At 42.6% G+C, this 13,259-nt stretch overlaps 1 protein-coding gene across 3 annotated transcripts in view; it reads right to left on the bottom strand.

Annotated features, from left to right (window-relative positions):
• Positions 1-13,259, bottom strand: part of rock1 (Rho-associated, coiled-coil containing protein kinase 1) — a 36,207-nt gene that overhangs the window by 20,824 nt on the left and 2,124 nt on the right. For all 3 annotated transcript variants that reach the window (XM_071910841.2, XM_071910839.2, XM_071910838.2), the window contains exons 2-9: positions 4,843-4,924; positions 3,017-3,117; positions 2,538-2,675; positions 2,172-2,347; positions 1,753-1,837; positions 1,383-1,527; positions 825-963; positions 455-546 (exon numbers count right to left, since the gene is read on the bottom strand). In XM_071910841.2, coding sequence (XP_071766942.1) covers positions 455-546; positions 825-963; positions 1,383-1,527; positions 1,753-1,837; positions 2,172-2,347; positions 2,538-2,675; positions 3,017-3,117; positions 4,843-4,924 — 958 coding nt within the window. The remainder of the gene's footprint in view (positions 1-454; positions 547-824; positions 964-1,382; positions 1,528-1,752; positions 1,838-2,171; positions 2,348-2,537; positions 2,676-3,016; positions 3,118-4,842; positions 4,925-13,259) is intronic.

Raw genomic sequence — 13,259 nt, forward strand, 5'->3', positions numbered from 1 at the left:
ACCCCTCTTTAAAACAAGGGAAACCAGCCAGCTAGCGGAGCTGGACAGCCAGTGGAATGGCAGAGGTGGCCAACACCAAAGTGCTGACTGCAGCCTAGTAAAGTATTTAATATAAACCCACTAAAGAACTGACTACAGCCACTGGATTTACCCTTCGATTTCTAATCTCACTCTGCTCCAGTGTTAACCCCAGCGCATTAACATTTACAGTGGAGTACTTCCCCATTCTTGGCCTCAAATGCGCTCGGCTGCCAATTATTACTCTTACCAGGAATCACGTTTAGTCTTGTAAAGGATATTGAATGAATGGCTCTTTTTCAAGAATTTCCTGCAACTGTCTGTAGTAGGTCAAATGGAAAACATGATGTTTGGCCATTTGCAGCACCAGTGAAGCAAACTCTGCCAAGTGAAAAGGGAGGTGCTAAAAGGTAAAAATTTAAAAAGATGTTCTTACTTTCTCTGATGTTCTCCCATGCCCACTGGTCATTCTTGAAGAACGGATGCCTCTTGATCTCATCTACACCATTCCGGCCAAGTCGTACCTCCCTGTGTGGGATTAAGAAAGAGTATGAAGGCTATATAGTTTGGTCATAAATAATATCAGAAATTCTCTGTGTATGGCTTTGATAACACATGCTCGTTCTTCCATAAATATCTCAATGTGGAGTGGCATATTCTCTATGGTATTTCTCAATCATATTTCTACCATGATTGCCTCCACAGAGAGACATTTGTGCCAGACAACAATCAGTGCCAGAACAAGGAGAGGCTCTTAAGATAAGGACCCACTTCATGATCCAGTGCTCTTTCTGCCACTATCTAACCTGTCAGTCAGGAAAGCACAGATGAGATTCTTGGCATCCTTGGAGATGTCGCTGTCGTCGGGGAAGGTCAGGGCGTTCTTGTGGTTCATGATTTTGCTGTACGTCCCCACCAGCGAGTCTGCATAGAAAGGAGTATCGCCTGTACGCAACGCAAGACAAACAAGAGCCATGAGTTACTGCTATGTCCACAGTAACTGCCCATAAGAAAACAATTGTAGACAAACCCAGGGAAACATACGCACTCAACATAAACACAACTATACAAGAGAGCTGGAATGTCCATTGCAGAGGTCAAATGGCCACTATGAAACACAGAACTGTATAGGTACCATTTTGGAGCAACAACATTATACAACCATTCTTTATAATTGAATGTGCACAACCAAAAAGTGCAAAATCTGAAAAGCATTTTGGGATATTATAAAAGGGAAAATTGATCCAGGGTTTTTGTTATGAACATGATTTATGTGAAGATAAACATTGTATTTTTAATATATATGGCAAAATGGACCTAACCCAGTTGGCTGTTGCAGGAAAACCTTCAATCATAAAACTCACCAACAAGCATTTCGTACAGGAAGACTCCCACTGACCACCAGTCACACTCTCTGCCATAATATCCGTCTCCTCCTTGGGATTTTAGTACCTCAGGCGAAATGTAGTCTGGAGTTCCCACTGCTGTGTCACATCGTACCATACCATCCTGAAGGGGGAAAAACCACAGAATTAACTCCCAGTTTCAATACTGTCATAATTCATTCCTTAAAAAAATGCACGGCCATGGGTGGAATACAGTCTAAGATATGTTTCACACACATCAGCAAAACCATTTGAGTTTTTATCTTTTAAATAAAAGGTATAAAAGTATAATCTATGTGGTGTGAGAACATTCATTATGTTGAGAGACACCGGAGACCGAATGTGATACCTTGTTCATTTTCATACAGGTCCCAAAGTCTGCCAGCTTCAAGTGGCCTGCTTTGTCTAGCAACATGTTATCAGGCTTCACGTCCCTGAGGAGACAAAAAGAGTGACATACTCTTAATACATCAAGTCTAAACATATCACAAGGAAACTGAAGCACAACGCACATGTAAAACCTTCAAATGTGAGTCTCACTACAGTAATGTCAATGCTAGCTAAAAGCAGGACTCAAAAGTACGAGGCAGAAGTAAGAACTGCCTCACTTAGGGATTAGAACAGGAAAACAGTAATCTTCCATTATAAATGAATGGGAGTTGAATGCCTCAAAAAACTGAAAAATCACATCTGTACATGACTGCAGCAGAATCCAAAAGTCCACAAACACCAAGGAGACGGAGAGACGGCAGAAGCATAGTTTTTTACCTGTGGATGAAGCCCATGGAGTGGATCCCGTCCAGTGCCAGCACCACCTCGGCTGTGTAAAAGCGGGCCCACTTCTCTGGGACATCGTAGTTGCTCATCAAGTTAACCAAGTCCCCTCCGGGCATGTATTCCATCACCATGTAGAGGTAGCGGTCATCCTGGAATGCGAAAAAGAGCTGCAGGAGGGAAAAGAGGGAGAAGTAATTTGATTAGCTTCTAAAAATACCATTCAAAAGTAAACAAAAGCATTTTTTTTGCCAAACCGCTACAAACGACTGTCAGGACTATCACTGTGGTCCACAGCCCACGTCTGAGACCTGCTGATAATGCTGTCGGAAACTTTAAAGATCTCAACTATAATCATACCTGCACTACCCAGCCGCTGTTAGCAAAAGCCATGATGTCCCTCTCCTCCCAGAAGAAAGCAGAGTCCGACCTCTTGATCATCTCAAACTTGCTCAGCAGCTTCATGGCATACACCTTCCTTGTGGCTTTGTGTCTTACCTGAGAAAGGGGTGAGAATCTAGTTAGACTTATGCAAATCCTTCTGAAAAACATGAAACAGTGCTTTTGTGAAAAACAGGAACAACAGGAACACATGAATTGTATTTAATATTGTGTTGCACTCTAAACTAAAATAAAGACAAAAGAAACTAATAATGCTTATTATGCTACTAATACAAATAATGCTACGAATATCAATACTACTAATACCAAAACTACTACTACCACCACTACCATTATTACGAATACTACCATTAACACTAATACCACTGCACAGATAGATACTGTGGCAATAAGTGTTATTCAAGACAAAATGAACCAAGATATAATGACAATCTTACCAATTGCACCTCTCCAAATGCTCCCCTCCCAATAACTTTAACCACCTCATAGTCCTCTGCTTTCATACGCAGATCCCGTATTTTACTAATGGTATCCTTATCTGGAAAAAAGATGTAAAGATGGAGATTAATAGAAAATAGGAGCTAGGTAAGGAACTGTGCTCAGCAGCTCAAGCTCATTGCAGTGATCTCATGAGAAGAGTCTTGTCCTCAGCTTTGAGCATTTGACCATTAGAGCCAAGAATATAAAACACTGGTGAAATCAGTGACTACAGAGTTACTGCACAGTGTAGGGTGCCTGAAAGAGCTTACAGAGTATGGTTAAACTGTTATGTTGTCTAAGAAAATAAATAGGGGAGCTCAGCTCATTGCTATCCTGTTTCATAAATTTAACCAAATTTGGATGTTATGCATTGTCCTGATACGGCTGAGGTGATTTATGCAATCAGGAGCCTCCAGTCTGTTGGACAGGACAGAAGAGGAAAACCTCCCTTGGCCTCTGCACAGCTCAGAGACGCTGCTTAGGGAGAGTTTGTTGCTTACTGAGAGTGGCCTTTCCCTGATGTAACAATGCTGGCTTCCCTAGGGGAGATAGTATTCACTGTTCAGCCAAATTTGGTCATAGTTGAACTAGGGGGATAATTTTCAATTCACATGGGTCACAACTGGCACGGGAATGCATGGAAAAGGGGGGGTGCAGGGGCATCCAAGTTCAATTGATCTAAAAATAAAAGCCAAGGCCTGGGCTATTAGAATAAGAACATTTGAGAGTGAGTCATTTCCACTTAGAGCAGAGGTTCCAGAGATCATGATCCCTACTTGAAAAATCCCACCACAACGGGCCAGATTATGAAGACATTTTTAGAAACGGTAAAACTTGGATCTTATTTCAAGGTTTCAAGAAGATTTGTGAGGGGGAATTAATCCAATAGACACAGGCTTGCATAGAGGAATCAGCTGATGTGATCAGGGTGCAATGCAGAATGCATGGAGTAAAGCATTCAGAGTGCAGAGCCCTTCAGGCAATGCATGCCATTGGCGACCACTCTCTCACAAGACAGCTAGTCCATTAGTCCATGTCCATCAATGAATTCCCAACACTTGGCTGCTGAACACAAAAAGTACTGTACCAAAACTAATTGAAGAAATGCCTAATGACAGCATTCGCCTGAGGCTTTAAAGTAGCTTGGACTAAGATTCAAATATGAAACAACACAATTTTACAGTTTTCCTAGAACTGTTGACATGGTTTGAAAGGCCCCGTTAAAACCAAAAAAAAAATACACTCCATGGACATAACTGAACTCAGCACAAATTTAATAAAATAAATGTTGTCATTTGCAGGAATGCAAATGCAAAGAATGGGCACTTTTACCAAGGTAGGTCAATTTAGATAAAATAATAGATTTAGCCTCACTAGCAGCCTTGGCATGACATTTTATGGTTTGCCTAAAACTTCTAAAAACCTCCTCAGAGTTCTGCTTCGTTTTCTGACGTTTTCACTGTAAAACGCCTCTGCGCTTCTGCCTTAGCTACGGTGGTTCCTAAGTCTGAGGGCACTGCGAAAAAGGGAAGCCATGATGATAGGCATCATGTGGGTCACCAGCCATTTATGAAAGCCCCTTTGTTGGGGACACTAAGCAGCAGACACAATTGTGCCCGGGCCTGCATAGAGGCGGTGACCCAAAAACAGCCTTCTTTTCTGAGCCTAGGCTTATACCCATATGTAGTGGGGGTCTGCAAATACAAATGGTGGAGGTGAAAGACATGGACGGATCAACACTAAAGGAGGACATAAGGGGAAAAGCATTATGTGGACTACTTACATCTATTCAAAAAGTTGTCAATGCTCTTGTTTTTCCTCAGGGCAGGGAAGTCAAGGTCGTACACCAACGCATCCAAGCCATCCTGAGGGGAGAAGAGAAAGGTTTAACAAGGAGGCAAGCAATAAAGCTGCAGTCAGTCAGTACTACTCCCCCGTACTACTTAACATCACAGACAACATTTAAAAAGCAACCAAGTCCTTTCAAGCTATTGGTCTCTGTGCAGAAGTCTCTACTCCAAGCCATCTTGCAAAGCTAGAAGTGGACTATTCTCAGCCTGGATTGCATTACTCATGTCTAGGGGGGTTTCATCTTATCACAACAAATGGTCAGACTTAATTGCCTCTGTAAACATTAGCAGTTTGTTAAACTGATTAATAACTGATCCACTGGAGGATTTCAAAGGGCATTTGTTTGTTAAATCCAGCTTCAAACCAAGCCTTGTATGTACTGTTTGTCATAGGAAGCAAATTCATATAAAACATGAACATGTTTCTAATAAAAACAACAGAAGACGCAAATTGCTTTCTGATGACCGAGGCAATAGGGTGGTGCCTCTTAATAACCTTAGAGTGAGAACAATTGTACAGCTATACAATGCACTGCTGCAAGACTAACTGAAGCTGCACAAGCTACGCCCACCTCACCAGTTCCTGACCCTCTCTGGTATCCCTTTCAAGATAATTTGTGGAGCATTTTCTTTGATTACTGTCAAATCTGTGCAAAGGATGATGGCATCATGAAGCCTAGCAAAAAGAGGGGAAACATTTTTACACATGACTGCACATTTCACATTATGTGACAGCCACCACAATTGGAAATGCCAGAATACAACAGAGAATGGATGGGGGATCCACCAGCTGTAAACATAAGGGCTAGTTTGCCTCAGGCTATGCAGGAGCAGAAGTGCCACCGGCAGGATTTAATCTAATCTTCCTTAATCCAGGATGGCTGACACAAGGCGGGCACACAAACACTTGGACCACATAACATGGTGCATTCCCTCTAGCTAGTGTGGGCGAACAGTATGAGTGAGATGTTGAAACTGAACATCTTCTGTGACACTTTACCACAGGTCATCTATACACTGTCCTATAGGCTACACTGTCACTCTACAAAAGTCATCAGAGATTAATATTACAGCCGAGCTGCCTATAAAAACATAAAAGGAAATAACTTTAATTCATTTGTATCCCGACATACGCTACATTACCTCTGTAAACACACATTATCATAACATGAATCCTGTAATTCCTGGATCGTGAGTGATTGTATGTAAGATAATGAGACATTTTCATTTTACATCTCTGAGCAAAACAATGATGACACATGGTGAATCAGCAGCTCAGACAAGTCGAGGAATCCTCTTAAGTAACTCTGCTGCTCCTGCTGAACAGTGGAGGTCAGGGCTACCCCCCCCACCCCCCCTCTAGGAGACATAAAACGAGCAAACGCCTCAGGGATGGGTGGAAGGAGGGAGGAAAGGCAGAAGGGAGGGAGAAAGGAAGAATGGGAGGAGAAGAAAGGCGGGCAGGAAGGAGGAAGGCAACCTAGACATTCACAGGACCAGAATGAGGAAAAAAGGAGAGAGTAGGCTGATATCAACAGACATGGATGGACTGAGTAGATCCTTCTCACCATAAAGACCTAATATACCAAACTCGTCATACACCCAACTCAACAGAAGGAGGGCAGGAGGATTTATACAACACTATGGGCTGGGAGAGGAAAATGGGGCCTTGTTGGACATACAGTAACTAGGCAGCCTGCACTGTGGAAAAAAAAAGCCGAAGAACCGAGTCCTTCAGGACCCTAATCACACAGCTCTGCGCTCAGCAATGCACGTTTGCATAACTTCCTGCCACAGAGAACTCTGGACAGCCGCAGTAACATTCCTTAACAGGACTGTACACGTCAGAGAGCTATTTTAAGTATGTAGCCAAACAAGTTCTCAACAAAAAGTGAAGGAAGAGAGAAAAAAAATCCATCCCAAGTACAAAGTCACATAGTGAGCCTTATTTTCAATCAGCACTCGTGCTTAACATTATTACGGAAAGGAGGAGGGAGTGGAGGGCTGGTGCATGTGGGGCTGGTTTGTCCAATGGGAGAACAAATGAAGGAAACAACAAAGAAAAACCTGAAGACAGCCATGCTAAGAATCTTCTACAACTAAGCCCCAGAGTGACAAAAGCACAGGGTGAATAACAGGTGAAAATCACACTGTAGTATGACAACAAAGAATAAAGAATTTGACTACAAAATGTCAATAGCCTAACTAGACATAAGGCAAATGTTTATTTGAGAGAATGTACCTAAGCGAGACACAGTATTGTGGGCCTGTGAGTAGCGTCACTTTCCAAGTTTGAATCTCAGCATTCACTATTTCTGAGCTGTGGTGCCTCTATCTGCTTTCCTATAGGAGAGAGGAACTGTATGGCGGCATTGGGGGAAAAATGTATACAGGGGTAGAGACGTGTGCCTGAATGCCACACACTGATATGCACATACTTATCAGTATATCAGTATCAACTTATCCATATAAAGTGGCAGCCTCTGCATTTGTTTGTAAACACTGTCCTAACACATAAGTAAGGTCAGCAAGTTCAAAATATAATGTGAAACATAACAGGTACCTCCGGTGAGTGATTTGTGATGGTCAGGGGTGGGGGTCAGTTGCAGCGGTTACATGAGCCATATTTTTTTCATTCTGAATGAAAAGATTCCCCCGCAAGTGTTCACATGAGTGCTAAATAACAGGATTGCATGGTGTGCGTTTACATGCTCCACAGTATGTAATCAGAATAAAAGTTTCTGACATTCGGAAAATACAGCACTCTAACATGGGCTTACGTTTTTAAAAGATGGACCTGCAACGGGCGTTTGGCACTGTTATAGCTTTACTGCTGTTCTTTCTGATGAAACAATAGTTTTATCAGAACACATGACTCCAAAAGTGTCAGAAAAAGACATATAGTTTTGCATGCAATGATTGGGTCCACTTGTAATTTTCACCGGCGTACGCCGAAACTAGCCCAGGTAGGCGGAGTCAGCACTTGATATAAAAACGGGCTACGCTGCCTACGTCAAGGCATTAATAACAAGCGCAGCCATTCAAATTCTCCTGGAAAAGAGTCAACGTCACTTGCGTCAAATGGGCGAGCGTGCACAAAAAGAGTTTAGATATTCCAACCAAAGTCAGTGATCGGAATGAGCGTTTACATGACAAAACTTTATCCATCGACCGGATTATGAAAGGGTTATACCACCCCTCTCAAACGGAATGAAATATCATTCGGAACGGGACGGTTTATTCTGATTGAGGTGGTTATATGAGTCATTTTTATTCTGATTGGGCTACTATTCTGATTACTAGTGGAATAAAAGGCTCCATGTAAATGCAGCTACTGACCTAACATCATCTGTCTCCTGCTTTAGCAATCTGACCACTCTTGTAAGCCGCTGGGCCAGGTGGAGCAGCCCCCAGCACCAACAGGACCGAGCCCAAAAAGAGCTCCAAAGCAGTGCTAACCAGAATAAGACTGCTGATCCAGGATCAATAAAAAAGCCCTTTCTGGGTTAGTCATTCACTGATTTCCAGTGGTGAAACTGTTCCCAGATAAGCACTTCTACAGCACTCCTTCTAGCTTTGGCATTTCCGAAGGCTCAGGAGTTTCTTGCTGCTTTCCAGGCAAACAGAAGGGAAAGGGCATCAACGATCAATGTGCAGAACAAAATGGGAAAAAATAATTGCTACAGTGGTGGAGCTAAATAGCAATAACAGACCAAGGCTTTGAATTCCCGATACATGTAGATCTAGCCTTTAGCCACTGAGAAATCCTAATGCATTGTAAGGCTAGCCCAGAATCAATTGGGCATGAGCACTTGACACAAATCAAATTCAAACAGATAGTGAGATTGTGGGCCGTTTCAACAGAAATAGTTGCTAGATATTCAATGCTCAATATTCCAACATTCAACCCTAATAAAAATAGGGCTAAACCATGCGCAAAATCAGTCACTGCACAGTACAGCTAGCAAAGGGTGGTAGCAGGCCCACGGGCTGTTTCATTTCAAACGGTGGAACTTCAACAAATCATATGTGGCAGTCTTGGGAAAATGGCTGGGAAAACAAACCGGAGCTTGCAGGGCTCCTCGTTATCCTATTTCTGCTGATGCTGCTCCAGGCAGAGGGTGACACATCTCTGGGATTACTGAATAATAACATAAAAAACATTTTCATCATCTCCCCATTAATGAAATGCGGCAATTTTTGAGAGTGTATAGTTATACAAAACACACAAGCCAGTGGTTGACATTACACATGGCAATTATTTCTTTAAGCTTTAGGGGAGAGAAATCCACACACAGGCTCTTTTTCCAGACATTTAAGTTGGAGTTAAAATTTCCATGGGCGACTCAGCCACATCTTCCCTCGCTGCATGCCAGCACAAGGCATGCGGACTGGCCTAAGTCGAGCTCTACTTCTCACTTCCCTTTCTGCCACCTCTTGAGGACAATATGCTTTCCACATGTGAGCAATTGTGCAGACAGCCATTCAGTTCGCCATGCAAATAAAGGCAGTGCCATTGCTGGCCGTGCCCATGTAAACACAATTGTGATCACATAGACCAATGAAGCCATTCAAAGCATGAAATGCCACATTGCTTCCTCATCCCTAACTAGGTTTTAGCATAGGTTTCTGGGACAGGCCTTGAGATAGAAATAGATATCTAAGGGTTTATCTCCATCTGCTCTGGGATATAGCAGTTTGGGCAACTTTGTAACTCTCCTGGCCCGAGTTTTTGCTAGAGTTCTTTGGACACAACACTTGGCCCAAACTCCTTTTGCACACTCCTGCAGTACATAATATCTACTGACAGGAAATCCCACTTACCTAGAAAGACTGCATATCTAACAACCCTACTGGATAAATGGCAGTGACAGTGAACCCAGGCATGGCAAAACAGGGGCATTCCATTTCCTTATGAGGCCCCAGTGAGAGAGAATCACTGTCACAAAAGCTTTCATGTCAAAATATAATTGAGTTATTCCAACAGAGGAGCACTCACGTGTTTCTACTGACTGAGCCCTGGATTCTCAAGCAAAACTCCACTGTGCCTGCCTGCGTTGGCCAGTACATCTGACCTCACGCCAACAAATAACCAACATTAAACATTGACCTGGGATCTCAACTCGCTTTCGACCATCTCCACTGACCGGGGGGTGCAGATTCCTCTGTAAGTGCGACAAACTACCTGGGATTTTAGAAGATGAAAAAAAGCAGGAGGCTGTGAAATTCAATGGGTAGGCTAAATCAAAGGAAGAAGCTTTCCATTTATTAACAGACTGGATCATTTTAGTCTGCATTCCTGCACATGATCAGTCAGTTGAGGGAATGCAGAGCTACAAATAGCTCGGTCAATTGTTGTTCCCATAGCTGAATAGCTGAGGAGAGCAGTTTACAACTGACAGCCCTGAACCATTCTGACAATAGGGGATGGATGCAATGCTGACTATAACCTTTACAACAAATCCATACTTTTTTCAAACTCAAGGAAATGTAGCCTACTTCATCATTAAAGAATGAATGAGAAGATCTGTCATCATCTCACTTAACATTGTGCCATAGAAAATGAATAGCCCACATAAAAAGCAAGGTCGAATGATTTTGTTTGACTTAGCCTAGTCTTCAGGTTATATGTTAGGTAATAAAAGTACAAGCTGTACGCTGCTGTACAAATTTTATGCATATTCTCTTGACTTATTTAGCTATGATAGTCACAATCACAGTCCTTTGACATATAGATCTACATGCCATGTGTAGATGCCAAGCAATGCACGTCAGCATTACAAACATCTCCTTCTGTGAGAATGGTGCAGATCTGTCTATTACTGAGTCTAGAAGCCATACAGCCTATAGCTGCGTTATCAGTGCAGGCAACACCTTACAGGTGGAGTTTGTCCATTAAAGGCAAAGGTCACTGGAACGAGAGCAGGCACCCTACATAGGCAAGGCAAGGATTGAGTGTACTCTGGCTGTTGCTCAAGTTTGGCCTTACCAGATTTATTATGCAAGTCAATTAGGACTCTGCACCTCACTAGAATGGTTCATCAAACCATTCTGAATGCTCTCTAGAGGGAAATTATAAAAGAAACTGTTTCAGGCACTAGTAACTGTAAACTGTGCATTTGATGCAGCATTGCACAAAAAAGAGCAGTCTAATTTGTTCATGGTACTCATTGTTTTTTGACCTAGTGTGGCTGTATATGATTGGCTCCTTTGAATGCCCAAAGTCAGAGTAAAGTGTTGCCCTGATTTTTGTTAAGCAGTTGTGTCAAAGGGTGCGAGTGCCTGAGAGTCGAGCAGACTTGCTTGAAATGGAAACCATGTAATGTTTTGATGGTGACAATGCAACTAAAATCAGAGATGAGCGAATAACCAAGTTAACTTCAGCCAAGAAAAGGAGACATCTCACAGTTTCTGTAATGTTTGGCAATATAGAGCAAATTGTATTCTATAGCTTGTTTGCCAGCCAGCCAACTAACTTTAGTTGTAATGACATGATTTGTAACAAGCCTCTCATCCAATTCATTCAATACTGATATTGCCGTGCAAATAAATATAGCCTAATTTATTTTCAGCGGCCAATATTGGCAACATCTCATGCACTTACTGAAGGAACAGTTTCTGTATTGGTAAATTAATAACTCAAAATTCAAAAGCATTTACAGACAACCAAATACGCTTGTCAGGGTAACCAGATTTTGGGTTTTTGTATCCCACTGGACTACCACATAAATTGTACCATCTGTAATGTTGGTGATTTAGTAACTTCATCTTAATTAACTCTTATTGTAAGTCACTTCAGAATAAGAACGTCAGCTAAATGCCTAGTCAATCACTGTCTGAAATCTGGTTTACTAGCCTAGTTGTTTCCTGTAATTAGCCTTATTACAGATTTAGAGTCCAAATAACAGATGAAAGAGGGATCAAAACATAGTGAGGCTAATGCACCCCAAGTGTCAAAGCAAGAACAAAGACTAGGCTATGCCAGGAAGCTTTTATACATCTCAAACAAGGGCAAAGCCCATACACAACAAGTTCAAACATATCAACTCAGCAATTCCACTTCACCAATTGGTGAACTGACTCTATTATAAAATGACCCAGTGCAAAAACCACTAGCAATGTACCACTTGGCTAGTAGTAATCAATTTCCACTACGCTACCATTTCAGAGAATCCACTAAAACTCAAGGATGTTGATGCCAGGTGTATCATTTGAAAGAAGCGATTCTATGTGAGCAATTGAACGTCTACAGAAAAAACAACATACATGGACAATACTCAGCCCCTTAATGTCAGAGAGCTTTCCCGTCACAATGCCAGGAATTCTGCCTGTTCAGAATGGCTCTTAGGAGCCTGCCTGGAGCACAATGATGGGGGGCAGGCAGCCCATCCCAGATAAGGCCCTCTTCTCTCCAGCAGAAATTATTTAGGGGGTGAAGATAAGGATGGCAGGGTTAGAATACAGTGCTTGACAGGCCACCCCTGAGCTGAGTGGGAAGGTGCAGGCCAAATGTCACCATCACACAACACAGGCCTGGCTTCTATGGGAAAAAATACAACCACCACCACACCAGTGCTATACTGCAGCCAGAAGGCAATACCAGCTCAAGACTCAGGTACAGAAACACAGCCAGTAAAAGGCTTGCATTGTGCATTTTGATGGAACCTATTACTCATAGCCAAGCATGTTGGCTGCTTTATGAGTTAAATGTCCTGATTCAAGGCCTTCAGAAACATGAGTCTTCAGTCCACATAATTTTGGTTTATGGGTAGAGAGCAGAGCCCACACCCAGCTACCTCAGAGCTGCCTGCCTGGTCTCAACTCTCTCTCCAGACGCGCAGAATGGCTTAGGGACACACAGGGGACTCCAGGCCAGTCAAAGACAAGAGGTTATTTGATTAGCATGGAATTTTATTAAGCTGTGGGTGGAGTTGCATGGTGGCGGAGAGTGCCTCAGCAAAAGGCCTCCATTCATTGATCAGAGGGAGATTGCAGAGAGGGGAAAAAAGAGGAACAACACCCTTGTGTGTGTGGCTGCGGGCAGGAACAGTCCCCACAGCTTTTTGCCATTAAAAATGCAGAGCGTGTGCACTTTTAGGTGAGTTTAATTGCCTTTCTCTACAGCAGGATGGGAGGTCACAGAGAGACTAAGCAACTTCTTTTTTTAAGAGCCAGCTATATCTACAGCAGCCTACACAGAAATACTCCAAGGTGGGTGTGTGGGTGGGGTTAAAGGAAAGCCTCCTCCCAAAAACAGAGACTGAATCCCTAATGTTCCCTTCCTCAGAAAGCCACTCTGTCTTATGCTCTGAGAATTTAATCATACTTTCTATATCATACAATCAGGATA

Source organism: Centroberyx gerrardi, chromosome 13, assembly GCF_048128805.1.
Source record: "Centroberyx gerrardi isolate f3 chromosome 13, fCenGer3.hap1.cur.20231027, whole genome shotgun sequence".
Lineage (NCBI taxonomy): Eukaryota > Metazoa > Chordata > Actinopteri > Beryciformes > Berycidae > Centroberyx > Centroberyx gerrardi.